Source organism: Opisthocomus hoazin, chromosome 1 (assembly GCF_030867145.1).
Source record: "Opisthocomus hoazin isolate bOpiHoa1 chromosome 1, bOpiHoa1.hap1, whole genome shotgun sequence".
Lineage (NCBI taxonomy): Eukaryota > Metazoa > Chordata > Aves > Opisthocomiformes > Opisthocomidae > Opisthocomus > Opisthocomus hoazin.
In genome coordinates, this window is record NC_134414.1 from 92,924,656 (window position 1) to 92,939,991 (window position 15,336).

Below are 15,336 nucleotides of genomic sequence, written 5' to 3' on the forward strand. Positions count from 1 at the left end.
CGCTGTTCTGTAAGACCGTATGTAATTTACCGTCCACTTTCACTCCTACATGTCGATACTGCAGATTCCTTCCTCTTGTTGAACGTTTTCCTACAGCTTTACCAACGTTTCCAGTATGAACCTCTTCTTTCCCACCCATATTCCTTTTCTGAGTTTCTTCATGCTGTTTTGCCAGCTTTCCCAGCTCCACCTAAACCTAATGAACAGCTGTGAAAGCCATTTATGGCTAATAACTGTCCTTTAAGGCAAACTTTTAAGAAAGAAAGTTTTCATACTGATTTCTGAAATAATTCTTTAGCCTTCTCAGCCCTTCAGCTAAAGTCCAGAACTAATCCATAAAATTCCCATCCATATATAGAAGGACATGGTAAGATGACAAGTTTGTTCCGTTTCTTAATTCCGTAGCAAATTTAATTAAAAAGATGATGCTCCACCCCTCTTCAAGTGCCAGTCTGGAATGGTCGGCCTGAAGTAGCAAAATTAACGCCAGGAAAAGATTTGCACGACAAACTGGTGCTCGTTTATTTTTTTTTTTCCCTGTAAAGCCAGCAAAGCTGCTCATGTATATATAAGGGCATAATTTAGCCAGGCACATGGCACGTATGAACAAATACAATCAAAGGTATTTAAGTGACAACATCACTATTATCTTCTGACTATTCCACAATGGAAAGATAATGTAACAGGCTGAACTGAACAAAAGGCTTTCGTTAGTTCCTTGCTGCCATTGAAGTTTAAGACAGCAAAAAACAATCCACCAAGCTCCTTTATGTACCAAGGTAAATGAAACAACCTCAGCATCCATCAGCAAAGGTGAGAGACATAAGAGATCATAAAAAACAGGGATTTTCCTGGCTGTCTTGTGGCAGCTGCATGTCTGAAGAAAACAGCAGAGAGACCGGAGATGGCTGCAAGGAAGCACTGATTCTGGTTAAAAAAAAAACCCAAGGCCTGGCACTAAGAAAAATCACAGAATCACAGAATGTTAGCGGTTGGAAGGGACCTCTGTGGGTCCTCTAGTCCAACCCCCCTGCCAAAGCAGGCTCACCTACACAAGGCTGCACAGGACCTTGTCCAGGTGGGTCTTGAATATCTCCAGAGAAGGAGACTTCACAGCCTCCCTGGGCAGCCTGTTCCAGTGCTCCATCACCCCCAGAGTGAAGAAGTTCTTCCTCATGTTCAGACGGAACTTCCTGTGCTTCATTTTGTGCCCATTGCCCCTTGTCCTGTCGCTGGGCACCACTGAAAAGAGTCTGGCCCCATCCTCCTGACACCCACCCTTCAGATATTTGTAAGCATATATTAGGTCCCCTCGCAGCCTTCTCTTCTTCAGGCTGAACAAGCCCAGCTCCCTCAGCCTCTCCTCGTAGGAGAGATGTTCCAATCCCCTCATCATCTTCGTAGCCCTCCGCTGGACTCTTTCCAGTAGCTCCTCATCTTTCTTGAAGTGGGGACCCCAGAACTGGACAGAGTAGTCCAGATGGGGCCTCACTAGGGCAGTGTAGAGGGGAAGGAGAACCTCCCTCGACCTACTGGCCACACAAGGATATTCACTCAGTCTGCCCAAACAGGACCGGGTAATCCCCCTGTAACATCCAGGATGGGATCAAAGATGTTGAACGGGAACGTGCAAAGCCCTGTGCTTTGGCTGATAATCATAAAAACAAAAGCCTCTCATGGATCGGCTCTGTCAAACGAACACCAGCTGATGAAAGTGCCGTTATTACAGATGTCTGTGCTGCTTTTGACGCGTATCTCCAGTCGATGTTTCTGCTTGGCTCAGTATGCACGTGTGGAACTGCACTGTTCAAAACACGGATGCTGTCAGCTTGCACTGAAAACAACGTTCTTGCAGCTGATGGAAATAATCACAGTAGCACAGCAGATCACACAATAAAGATTACTTCTTTTAACTGTGGAATCATACCACTGATGCCGTAGTTTTGTGCGAATTCGATCTCAATCCTGCAATGAAATTAAAGGAGCCAAGAGCTGGCAACACTTCTAGTAACCAGCAAACATGAGCGCTATCATTAACTAATCCTAGATGGTATTTCTCAGGGTTTGTAACTACACCTGGCTCGTGTCATTCGTGGCTTCAGCACGCCATTTTAACGTCAGCCTTTGTATAAGACAAAAAATTATTTTAAATAACAGACTTTTTAAAGCTTCTCTGGTGCCGTCCCTCCGAAGCCGCGGGGGAAGAGCGCACCCCCCCCCGCCCAGCAGGGCAGCGGCTGGCAGGCAGCTCCGCGGCAGCCCAGCGGCCCCACCACTGCCGGCAGCCGACCCGCGGCCTCGACCCTGGCACCCCAGACGGGGGTTCCATCGCGGGGGCGGGGTCCGAACCAAACCCCGAGGAAAACCCGGGCTCGGCAGGCCGTTTTTCGGGCGTACTGACCGGCCCCGGCCCCGAGGCGGGAGGCATCGGCCCGCCAGCCACGGGCACCGACGGCCGCGCTGAGGCGCCGCAGCCCGCGGGCCCAACCGCCCCGCGCGCGCCGCCCGCCGCCCACCCTTCCTCCCGCGGGCCGCGAGGCCGCCAACGGCTGCTGCCCTCCCGCCCCCGCCGCCATTGCCCCGCCCCGCCGCCCGCGCCCCGCCCCGCCCCTCGCACGCCCACCCCCCTCCTCCCCCCCCTGGCGCCGCTGCAGCCCCCGCGCGCATATAGGCTCCTCCGCCGCACTCCCCGCGCCGCCGCCGCCTCGTCCAGGCATGGCACAGGGCTCTACCTCACTATGGCAGCAGCGCGGCACAGCACCCTCGACTTCCTGCTCGGCGCCACAGGTAACCGGCGCCGCCGCCTCGGCGGCGGGAGAGAGGAGACGACAGGGCCCCCCCCGCCGTCGCCGTGGCGGTGTGTCGCGCCCCGCCTCCCCTCGCCCCTGCCGCCGCTGAGGAAGCGCCGCGGCCGCCGGCCAGGCCTCGCGCGGCCGCCGCCTCCCCCGGGCCTCGCTCCGGCGCGCTCTGTCCGCCCGCCTGTCCCCCCGGCCTCCGCCGCCCCCGCCGCAGGCCCCGGGCGGGCGGCCTGCTGCGGCCTCCGGGCCCGCCGTACCGCGCGGCCGCCGCGCGCTGGGGCAGCCGGCTCTGGGCGAGGCGGCGCTGGCGGGCGGTGCAGGTGCCCCCGCCTTGGCGGCCACCGCGGCGGGCTCTGGCGGGACGGCCTTTCCCCGCCGGCGGGCGGTGTCGCGCGGCGGGCCCGGGGGGAGGGAGGGCCTGGCTGTTTCCGAGCAGCCTGGCCGGGGCTCCCCGCGAAGCCCGCCTTGTCGCTTCGGCGTTCCCCTCCCCTCGTCGCAAAAGCGCGGGGGAAGAAGCGGTGAGTGGTGCAGGGCGGCTCGGGGTGAGCCTTCCTCCGTGGGTGTCTGTAGGGGGCACGTTCGAGCCAGAAACCGAGGAAACCACCACGTTTCCCGGCGGCCAAGATGGGTGAAGAGGATTGAGAGGGGGGGAGCGAGCTGTCTTGGGCGCCAAAGCCGGGTGGCGAGGCCGCTGCGCGCCGAGCGCTGCCGCCAGCCTGGGGCAGGCCCTCCCCTGGGGCAGGCCGACCGCCGGGCCCGAGCGTCCGTGCTCTCCGCCTCCCTTTTTTACTTCCCCTTTTTGGAGGGAGCTACGAATAAAATCTAGCGATAGCTTGACTTGAGGGAGAGGGAAGTTCCTGACCTCAGGGGCTTTGCTGAGTGCTGGGCCCTTCGTGGCCTTGCTGCGTCTGCACTTCGGAGAGGCAGGAGCAGAGGGGGGAAGGTGTCAGTGGAGTTTTCCCAATCAGAGTGCTTTAGGACATTCTACTCTGTTTCATGGGGAAAGTCTTCCGGTTCCCATTTTACAGTGAGATTTTTATAGCGCAGCTTAGCCACTTGGATGGTGACCAAATGGCGAATGAGATGGTCCTGCCATTTTCCTTTCACCTTGCGCATGACTGTTGTAGCATAAGCAGAATCGGGAAGTTAATCCAGTCTAAAAGCAATTTTTGTGGATGCTGCCCAGCCCCCGCAATGACCTCTGCCTGTTTAGTTCCCTGAACTGCCATGGGTTTGAGGGTTTACATCAGTAACTGGCTGCTGCAGCAGAGTCAGAATTGTCAGGGGAAGGGGTAGGACTAGGTGTATTGAAAATAAGACGCAGTTATATTAGCTGCTCTACGATACAAAAAATATGCCATTACTTAAATAGTATTGTCTTGCTTTCAGGTAGGTTTTCTCTTCCATTTCCCATTACTTTTGAAGACAACGTTTGCATCTTTCTCCGATCGAGGCAGGGATGGGGGGGCGGACCAACTGTAGGAGTGTTGCTGTGTAGCTCAAAGGAGACAGGAAGCCTTTTTCCCTGCTTGCATTCGATTCAGCACAATAGACATTTTTAGCAAGAAGTTAAGAACTTCCACCCATGACAGCTCTGAAGTTGGTGTGTACTTTTCATGTGGAGTTTTTCTTCTCAACTAGTGCTTATGGCCTAAAGCATAGAGAGTTGTCTGAAGAGGAAAAATTAGTGAATGTAGATTGATAGTTTGTGGTAAAGGGGTTCAACTTTAATGCTGAGTCATGGATCATCAACTAGTGGAGGTTTACTGCAAGTTACAGGGACAGTAAAACTTTGAGTGGTATGGAATGCCATGAAGTGGCATTTAGTAAGATGAGATGTGTCGTTTTGGGCCTCCTGATCTTGTGAGGATAGCATGTTATCACTGCATCTCAGCTGAAGCTGTTGCATCTTTATTTGTTTTCTGGAGAATGCAGAATCTGTTAACTTCTTGTTAAATGTACACTGCTTATTCCTCAACATTAGCTGTGTCCTCAGTTTTGACAAATGTGTATTTCTGGTAGGCATTAATATAGCTGTTAAATTTGCCAGCTTGTAGGAAGGCAGGATTTCAGTCTGTGAGAAGAAGTTTGTTCAATTGTTTGTGCTTCATTGCAGTGCATCTTGCAATAACTGTACATGGCTGTGTGTCTGTTTCTTAAGAATCTGCTTGTATATGAGAGTTGTTACATATGGCTGAAATAATTTGAATATGGTTCTCCATGTTCATGTTTAACACAGTGCCTATCCAACCTTCTTCTAATCCTGAAGGGAGGAAAGGCTTTAACATTACTGTCCAGTGTCAAAGTTGAACATGACTGTAAAGGATGGGATAGTGTTTCTGAGATATTAACATTTTTTCTGGGATCTGTTTGCTTCTTTGTGCTCTGTTTGGTATGGCTTGTCTTTGTTCTCAGTCCTTTGCGGCTCTCGGGGAGTAAAGGAGGGAGGCTGTCTTTAGATGTCAATGGAAGGATCTGGAGGACGGCTCTGTTAGGGAGGTGGGATTTGTCACATGTTAATACTTGTGCAGCTATTAGCTAGCAACTGCTTGTGCTGCAGAATGGTGTAGGTTCTGGTGGGTCATTCCCACTGGCCGACTTACTTGGCATGTGCCAAAACCCTTCAACAGCAGCCCTGTTTTCTTCAGGCAGTCCAGTTCTCTTTGGATATTGGACTGTGGTAGGTGTTGCCATTCTTCAGGATTCAAGTGTGTACTCAGCAAGGATCTTGAGAATGGTAACTGGAATAGTAGGCATTTCTCAGTATTTACCGTCATCGCTTCTGTAAGGTTGGTGGTTGCTGGGGGTATTGACAGATGCTGACAAGTGTCAATGAAGGCGTGGGTATAGGGCGTTAAAGAGGAGAAAACAAGTGCTGCTGTGTTGGTTTGACATAGGAGGGGAACACAACATGAGCTTGGTTGGGAGTTGGGCTGTATGAGATGAATGAAGCCACAGACCTTTACTAAAAGCTGTCAGTTTGCTTCAGACTTTTCAAGAATTTTTTTGATGTGCTACAAAACCTACAAATTGGTCAAAAGAAAAAAGGCCCTTTGTCTTCATAACTATACCTCCTTTCATTATGCATCCCATCAGTTAATAAAAATAATAATAGGCAGTTGGATATAAGCAGGGCTGAATCTTTTGATAGCTGGATAACACAACCTGACTTACTGTCATGGTCTCAAGAGCTGATTAAAGTAGCGGCTGTAGAGCTCAGCCCTTTAAGCAGAAGTATCTTGTTTATCTGTGGCCCCTGAGGTAAGCAGACAACTTGATTGGGCAAACAGTATAGTGTTTCCTATCCTAAAATAAGAATGCTTTAACATTAACTTCGCCTTCCATAACTGTGGCATAGCAGGCTTTAGTCATGCCTCTCACTTTAGGACTAATGACACTTTTGTTAGTCAATCAGAAATGAGGAATTTGAGACTTTTCAAGTTACTTGGTTTAAGGAATTTATTATGAAAGTATGTAGATGCTTGATGCTTTACACCTTTACTGAATTGAGTTTAGATTACTGTATGTTGTAAATCTGCTCATGCATGGGAGTATTTCCATCCATGCATGAATATGTCATGTAAGCTTAGTTTTGTTGGTTGTTGAGTATTGATATGATTAAAGTTCTTCAAATTTCTTTTAATGGGGAGGGGGAAGATAATGTGGAGACTCTTGTGAGACTTGGTTTATTTATTTTTTTCAGAAAGTTGCTTTGAAAGGGTAAGAACTTGTTGTAAAATTAGTTTTAACTGTCTTAAAGTTTACTGTTTGGGATTATTGCTGGAGGAGGGATTATATAGTTTGTATAATACACAAACAGTTGTGCTGGCAGCATTTGCGGCTGGGACACAGATGAGTGAGCTGGTGGAGGAGAGCAGCGATTACTTGAGTTGACACAGTTACTGACATTTTTATCAACTTTTTGTGTTAATTAGCACACAATGGGAGTGCCGGTGCTGTAGTGCAGGTAGGCAATGTTGGGTTTTTAAGAAAAAGGATGAGTGGACGTGTGTGCACATGGTCTGTTTTTCTTCAAATTAATGTTTTCATCGAGATGGAAAGAAGAGAAAATGACCTTTTGTGGGCTGAGCTGCTTCTTTAGGCTCTCTGTTACTGGCTTTATTCCTGTCTGCAAGGTCCACTGCTCAATTCTGACACTCGGGGGGGGGGGGGGGAGGGGGGGTGGGGGGTGGGGTGGAAACCTGATGAGAAAATCAAGCCTGCCATCAGTAGAAACACATGTAATTAAAAGTAAAAAATTAAAAATGCCTACAGTACTGATGTCTAAATGTTCTTGGATATAGACAGTACTATTAAATTGTGTGAAAGAAATCTTAACGGATTGTGTGTTTTGGATTTGATGTGCAAAAACTATTTTATACGTTACTATCTAGCCGCATAATTGGACTTACTGGAGATAAAGTTGATTTACAGTCTTTCTGGTGGAGTTTTTTTCAAGGGGAGGCACTAACTGCCTTACAGGTTAATTAAAAACACACAAAATGTCTCAGCAGAAGCATCCATTACAGTGTAAGAAAGTGCTACTAACTCTGCTGGCAATCCTATATCGGTCTTTTGGCCCATTCTTAAGCAGACCAGAACACTGTCAGGTGAAGCTTTAGTCTTCAGTCAGGGATGTAAATATTTAAATAACCCTTAACCCTTTTTTTGTTTGTTTACATGTGTTTAATAGCACTGCATTATCTACTCCAGTGTTTGACATCCTTAGAAGTATAATAACTAGCTGGTCATATGCGTTGTGTTCTGAAAGAGTCTTGATTCTAATATATTCTAAGTTACTCTACTAAATGTTCTTTCAGTACTGAAGTTTTTACTTCGGCTAGCAAATTGTTAAATATTTGAATTGTATGCAGTTAAGATAATATTTTCATTCTTGTCTTTGTTTTGATTGAAGTGTGAATGTTCTTCATAGAGCAGGACCATAATTATGTGTGCTTGTTCTTGGCTGTGCTGATCTAAACTTTTGGAGGGGGGAGAGAGTTGACAAGGGTTTGTTTAGTTCTGCATCCGTTTGGAGCCTAGTAGTTGAGTTTCCTTACTTTGAGGACTAATTAGAAAATGCCTTTCTGAGGGGACAATCTCACAGGAATAGGAGTGTTTAAGAGAACTAAATGATGAGGAGTGCTGTATTTGTTGTTCTTCTCTACCATCTCTGAAACTTCTCCCTGAATTTCTACTTGTGAAAACTCTACATGAGTTCAGCTGCTCGTGGGTGTTGAGCTGCATCCTGTTGTAGTAAAGACAATTTGGAATTGGTGCTGGCTTGGTTTAAAAAGTAGATGATCAGGAGTTCCAGCTGTTGAATCACCGTTCATCCCGCAAGAAGCATGGACATATCAGAAAGCCAGAAGAGGTGATGGGCATTGAAAACTTGGTGTCCCTTGCAGAGTTTTTCCACAAGTAAATCAGAATCTTGTGTATAAGGAGAAAAGCCTAAACTAATTCAAAATGTGTGGCAGTTTCCAAGATTACGATTAAAAAACTCGTCAATAAAACCTTTGAGCACTGAACTGTATATAGAGTTGTTTTTAAATTAATATTCTCCGTAGTGGGCGTCTTTGCCTAAAGTACTAAAGATGCTAGGGCTTTGTTTTTGTTATGAGGCAGATCTTGGTTCTATGACTGGAGCTGGCTGCAGTTAGCAGTAAAAACACGTTAAGTATATTGGAACATATGGTGGGGGGAATGACATCTGAGCTTTGTAGCCCAGTTTGACTGGTTCTGTCAAGTATTGGGTTGTCTGAAGTGCTGAAACATCTGATTACAATGATAACATGGGATGATAAACTTATCTCTTCTTTACCATATTGATTTATGGCATGTTATCAAAATTTGCTGAGTCCTTGGCTATGATGTGTATGTGAAGACCATGTAAATAAGGATTAAACAAGACTCGAGTGAATGCTTCTGGAGCTTGCAGCTCTGTTATCAGCCTTGGCTAAAGGTGTGTTTGCAGCTAGCTTGCAGCTGCAGTTTAGGAATGGGTCTGTATTAGTTGTGCTCCCTTAGCAGCCCCTGAGCAGTGTGGGCTCAGCCTGTGCTCTTGGCTGGGCTGTTTTGAGCTGAGCCCTGCAAGTCTCCACAGTCTAGTTCTGACAGGCCTGGACCAAGAACTGGCCTGCTGTGTGTCAGAGCACAAATGAGGCTTGTCAGCGGGTGTTAATACAGGAATTAATAACTTTCAATTTTTAGTAGTAAGGACTGCTGTAAACTCTTTCCCTTCTGCTGGTTTCCAGTTTTGAAGATTAAAAGGCTTTATGAATGAAACTCTGAAAATATAATTATCTGAATTTCCAGCATGATGTCCGAGTACTCAATGGCTGCTTGCTCAGACATGAAGGAACTGTTGCCTGTGAAGGTGATGGTTAGCAGCGTGAGAGAGGCTTTCCCTGAGAGTCTGGTTTCCTGCAGGAAATAAAAACTGCCTTTGACACATCAGTGTTTCCCATTTCAAGTACATTTCTCTGCCTATGCTTTTTTAATAGCAAAATCCTCGGAAGGAAGGAAAAGTTTGCTTGCAGTGCTTGATTTCCTGAGTAACTCCTCAGTCATGTCAGATGATAATCAAATATTTACACCAATCAAGGTAAATCCTGGAATGTAATCCTGTGTGTTCATTCTTTGCTTTCAAGTAGTTTCAGTTTGAGACATGCTGCAAGTATCTTAACCTTCACTTTGTTGGCTCTGCTGTAGTCAGCCACTGCTACAGTGAAAGATTTATTTTTCCTGTCTCTGGGTATTTTTATTAATGGTGCTCATAATAATTGAGCTCTCCTGTAGGGCAGTGCCTGTGTTTGATAATCTCTTTGCACTGGTACAGATTTTCAGAGAGACTTCTGTAGATGATTCATCCTGGCTTCTACAGGTATCTCTGCAGGACCATGGCATGCCTCTTGTCCTCCTGAACTATGGCTGGTGTTTCTTGTCTAATGAGGGGGTAGAGATTCTGGCTGGCAGAATTTTGGAAACTACTGAATACATTTACTACTACATGTAGTAAAAATATAATAACAAACCTGAGCTGCTTTGCTTAAATGATCTGTTTTAAGCCTTCTTTGAGTCAGTCTGCATAAAATAAAGTAATCTGTACAGAAGTGTGTGGCTGTATGTGTAATAGTCCCCCAGACAGACTTACGCTTTCAACTGGTCAGTACGATTTATCCTTCCTGAGTTCTCTTAAAATGCAAAATGCCTTCAGTAAGGCTCTGATCTTCTCCTGGAAGTCAAGAAGATATTAATTGGGAAGTCAGTCTGTGGGCTGACAGAAAAAAAAATAGTGGCCTCTGGTAATAAAATTCATTAATAATTACTTGCATGTTCACAATTGAGCTCATCTTCAAGTGTGAATGAGCTCTAAATTGGTAACAAATGTTCTCTTCTGCTTTCTTCAATATGTATGTTGCAGTGATGAGTCTTCATTTGTGCTTGAAAAGACTTGTTAGTCTACCTAATTTCCTATGTGCAATGTGCTTGCTTTATTCAAGCAAGACAGTGATTTGTTTAGGTAACACAGTGGCTTAGTGACTAGCTTTACATTGAAGCATGAGAACATAGTTTTATTTTGATGCTTAACTTTGTGATTTGGCTCACCTGAGGGGTTGCTATCCTGGTAAGGGGAGGAGGGTATAACAGAAAAGTGTTTTGTGCAACTGATACAATCTGTGTTGTTTCTTGGTGTCTTCACTCTGCTGTACCTGCTACCTAGCTTCCATGCTTCTACTGTATTCCAAAAGCACTGAACAGCATAGTTACTAACACCAAAATTGAGGCAGAAAGACCAATGCTGCCAGGAATGTGGCATTCACTTAGAGAATGACAAAAGAGCAGGTGTACGCTTGAATCTCCTGTACAGTAATGGTGCTCAGCTTCTGCTGCAGGTTTGATGTGTGGCAGAGGTAATCTTAGAGTAAGAAATGCTCCTTGATAGGAGGATTTCTGTCTCTTAAAGCATTTGTACCAGAGATCCTACACGATGAGGAATAAAACCGCCTGGCCTTGTTAGTGTTTACTTCCTCATTTAAAGGATGTATTTGACTGAAAACTTGTGGGAGACTGAGACAGAGTGGGAATGCTGTGATATAGTCTAATAAACCTTATGTTCTGCTCTCACCGATTTAATTAAACCTCATGTTGTGGTGTTGTGTGATTGAATGTACTGAAATAATCATTTTTTGTAACTGCATTGTCTCTTCTAGCAGAAGTTCACTATTTCTAGCAGAAGTTCATTGTTTAGCCATTTCAAAAAAGTTCTTGTCTCCAAGAGTAGGTGGAAGTTGAACATTGGCTTTTAAATGCTGCCAGTGAAAACGTTCTGCCAGATTAGTCTTACTCCTTGTACTTGCTTACTGGTGGTACTTTGAGATGTGGTGGTAGCATTATTCTGCGATTTGATAACAGATGTTTTTGAAATTGTAATCCAGTAACTCTTATGTCCCCTTGAAGTGCAATCAGCAAGACTTAAACCTCACTGACATTGGGATGTATTTTTGAGGCTGAGGTTACAGAAGACTTGAGGAACTTGAGATTCAGAAAACAACACCGGATACATGGGATTTTCAATACACAAGATCACTTCTAGTTTTATGTGTATAGTAAATTAAATTTTTGGTTGTCCTAATACAACAAATTGAGTAAAGGAGGGGTAAAGGAGTAACAGTAATCTATTTTTTTCTGTTGTGGAAGTGGGTGGAGCTGATGGACCTACAGCTGCTGAAAACTGAAGGCTTTATGTTGAGTTTTCTCTTGAAGGTGATTAGGGAATCTTACCCTGCTTTTGTGAAAGAAGGGAATAAGAAAAAGCTTTCTCTATCAGAGTTCAAAGGAGGAAGTGGGAAAAGGTGATTTGTTGTTACTGACTTTTAAATAACAAGGTAAGCAGACTGCATCTTTGGAAATGATGGCTTTGTTTCTGTGTATGTATGGACTTTGCACTGCTTGCACAAGTCAAAGCACAGCCATTGCTGTTAACTGTCTATGCAGCTGGTTTTAGCTGAATTTTTGCTTAGTGTTTTAAGTAATGACTTGTTGGTTGTGTACCCTGAACTTCAGTTTTTATTGTTGTGTAGGAAGGACTGAGGAAAGGTCTGTGTAGCTCTGTTCTCTTTACGTTAATGTTTGGGATTTGGACAAAGATTTAAGGTATTTATTCCATAAAGGTGTTATGTGCCTGTGTGAGCTATCTGAAAATGTGTTTGTGCTAGTGCCATCTGAAAGCCTCTGTATATTTTGTGTTACTTGGGTCGCTGTTATTGCTAAAGTTATAGCAGTGTTTTTGAAACTGCAAGAACAAGTTCAGCTATTTAAAGGTGATCTTAGGAAAGTTGAAATAGCTTTTCTTTTTTCCCATTGTATTCCTTTGTCTGAAGCTGTGCTTCTGCAGACTTGATTCTGGTTGAGTGGCAGAGGGAAGACAAGGCAACTCTGGGAGATTCCTACGTGTGGGGAAGATGAGGGAAGAAGGTAGGTGTTGATTATAGGAGGCATGTGGTGCTTTTTACCTGGGACCAGGTTCCTGGCAGATGCATCATCCTGTAATGATTTTCTCGGTGCATCTGAGCAAAGAATCTGGGACTGAAAGAAAATCACTGTCACTCATAGCTTCAAAAAAGCAAGAAGGAAGATCCAGGGAACTACTGGCCAGTCAATTTTATCTTGATACCTAGGAAAGTGATGGAGTAAATCTTGGAAACTATTTGCATTCCTCTTGAGGCCTGGAAAGTATTTGGGTGAGCTGATGTGGCTTTACAAAAGAGACATGATGGTTGACCCACCTGACAGTATTCTGTGGTCAAAAGACTGGCTTGATGGAGGAGGGAAGAGTAGTGGTTGCTCTTTATCTAGACTTTAGCAGGGCTTTCCACACTGTTTCCAATAACATCTGTTAGGGGATCTTGCCCATATAGAATCATTTGGATTGGATAAGACCTTTAAGATTGAGTCCAGCTGTTGACACTACCAAGTCCACCACTAAACCATGTCCCTATGCGCCATGTCAGATAATACATATGTATAAAAATACCTGATGGAGGGAGTAGAGAAGACAAGATGGAGCTGGACTTTCCTCAGTGATGGATGCCCTATGTGACATGACGAGAGGCTGTGGGCCCAAAATGAAACATGTTAAACTTGGTCTGAGCATAAGAAAACACTCTTAATTGTGAGGGTGGTTGAACACTGGAACAGGTTACTCAGAGGCAGTGGAGTCTCTATCTGTGGAGACAGCAAAAACCTGACTGCTTGTGGCCCTAAGCAACCTGCTGTCATTGATCCTGCTCTGAGGAGGGGTTTGCATGAGACAATCTCCAGAAGTCCCTTCCAACCTCTGCTCTTCTGGGGTAGCTGCCTGACCCAGCTGTGCCAGAGGGAAGTACACAGAATTGACTTCACATATTAAAATCAGACCTAAGGTGAACTACAGGCTTGCTCAGGGGCTATGGTGACATCATTGACTTAAGCACTTTTTCACACTCCCTGCTTGCTGCTTTTTATGTCAGCACTAGCTCTAAAACTACATGTTGCAGGTTGCTTTTGGATCCTTCCCACACCATTTTTGAGATATAAAATTGGCATTGGAAAAATGCCTCAGATTAGTCTATGAGTGAGAGGAACCTGGGAACATCTGTAAGCCTGGTTACTGTATTTCCAGTAAGTGGTGGTGGAGGGGGGCTCTGAGAGGGTGGGCTTGACTCTGGTGGGCAGGGTGTGAGCGCAGTCAGGGGTGCTGCTGCAGCAGGCTGAAGGCCCAGCCTCTGGCTGCTCTCCTCTTGAACTGCCCCTGGGACCTCACTTGGCTGGAAGTCAGTCTCTTTTCTCAGGTGTGTTCCCTTCATCACTTGTACCTGACACCCTCCCATCTTGTCTCTGCGTAGTTCCTTTTCCTGTGAGGCTTTTGAAAAATTGGAGTTGACAGGTAGAGTGCCCATGTGTGAGAATTTCAGCCTTGCACAGCACAATGACTTGGTATGTTGAAACAATTAATTTAAACAGCTCTGAACTGAAATGTTACGCCAGTCATTCAGGTTGCTGTTTACTAGTAGCATATTCTGCATTTTGGCCCCTAATATACACTTAACTTGTAAAGAGCTGGGCTTGTTTAGTCTGAAGAAGAGAAGGCTGAGAGGGAACCTTATAAATGCTTATAAATATCTGAAGGGTGGGTGTCAGGAGGATGGGGCCAAGCTCTTTTCAGTGGTGCCCAGTGACAGGACAAGGGGCAATGGGCACAAACTGAGGCACAGGAAGTTCCGTCTGAACATGAGGAAAAACTTCTTCCCTCTGAGGGTGACGGAGCACTGGAACAGGCTGCCCAGGGAGGTTGTGGAGTCTCCTTCTCTGGAGATATTCAAGACCCGCCTGGACAAGGTCCTGTGCAGCCTACTGTAGGTGACCCTGCTTCAGCAGGGGGGTTGGATTAGATGACCCACAGAGGTCCCTTCCAAATCCTACCATTCTGTGATTAGTGAAGCAGTTAATTTTATTTTTTTCTTCACCTTTCTCTATTGAAAGTGTAGTTACCAAGGGAAAAGTACATCGGAGATGCAGAAGTATGTGTGAGTGCTGTGTGTCCTGTTCTGGTTATGTTACATTATTGCTTGCTAGAGGAAATGATTTGCATTTTTCTTACACTGATTTTGAAGTCAGAAAGGGGGGGGGGGGGGGAATATTTTCAGATGAGAGCTAATCTGTTCCCATAGCTTGCTAAGATTTTGTCAGTCCTCTGGTATGAGGAGATCTTAAACCAGAACATTTTAGAGATAGCCTGGCTCAATAGCAGATTACTGAGCTCAGTGTTGAAGTGTCTGGGTGAAACTGGCCAGTGTTATGCATGAGGCCAGACTGGATGCTTACTGTAACTCTGGACTTTGAGCTGTGCTCATGTTCACAGATAACTGTCAAATAATGTCATCTTTGCTGCTATAACTTCAGTGGAATGTCTGCAACTACTGCAAATTATTTCTTGAAGTGTGCTGGGATTCCAAAACTGTGTGGCTTAAATGGGCATTAACTCTCTTGAAAAATACCCATCTCAAATCTTACACACAGTGTTTTTGTTTCTGTTCTCTAGAGTTGAAACTCAGGGCCTTTTCACCCCTTATGGCAAATAATTACCAAATACTTACAACAGTATTTCATGCTTGGTAACCAGAGTTTGTTTCCTTTGTTCCTGAACAACAAATAAAAAATTCATGACTATTTGAATCAACATTTTCATGTAGATTCAAAGGTGTTCCTGCTGTTGTAATCGCCATTGTCCTTGTGGCTTATCAGTGCTTGATATAGTGTATCTTGAGTTTGGAGTGAGGTGATGGCAAGTGAATTTGGGTGAGAGATCCCTGAGATTGCTGAATCTTCCTGATGCCTCAAACATTTTAAAAAGGAGTCTCCAACTTTGGAGCATCAGTTGGACCTCCAAGGCAAATCTTGTGTGGTATAACCAAAAGGAGACCTGATGATAGAGCATGCTGTTGTTAATTTCCTTTAAGTTAATCGCATAATAGGAAGAACTCAATCAAGCTTG

At 45.4% G+C, this 15,336-nt stretch overlaps 1 protein-coding gene across 1 annotated transcript in view; it reads left to right on the plus strand.

The window, feature by feature from the left end:
- The first annotated feature begins 2,632 nt into the window (after positions 1 to 2,632).
- Positions 2,633 to 15,336, plus strand: part of SMS (spermine synthase) — a 55,358-nt gene continuing 42,654 nt past the window's right edge. Inside the window, exon 1 of the mRNA XM_075429606.1 lies at positions 2,633 to 2,787. Coding sequence (XP_075285721.1) covers positions 2,739 to 2,787 — 49 coding nt within the window. The 5' untranslated portion in view covers positions 2,633 to 2,738. The remainder of the gene's footprint in view (positions 2,788 to 15,336) is intronic.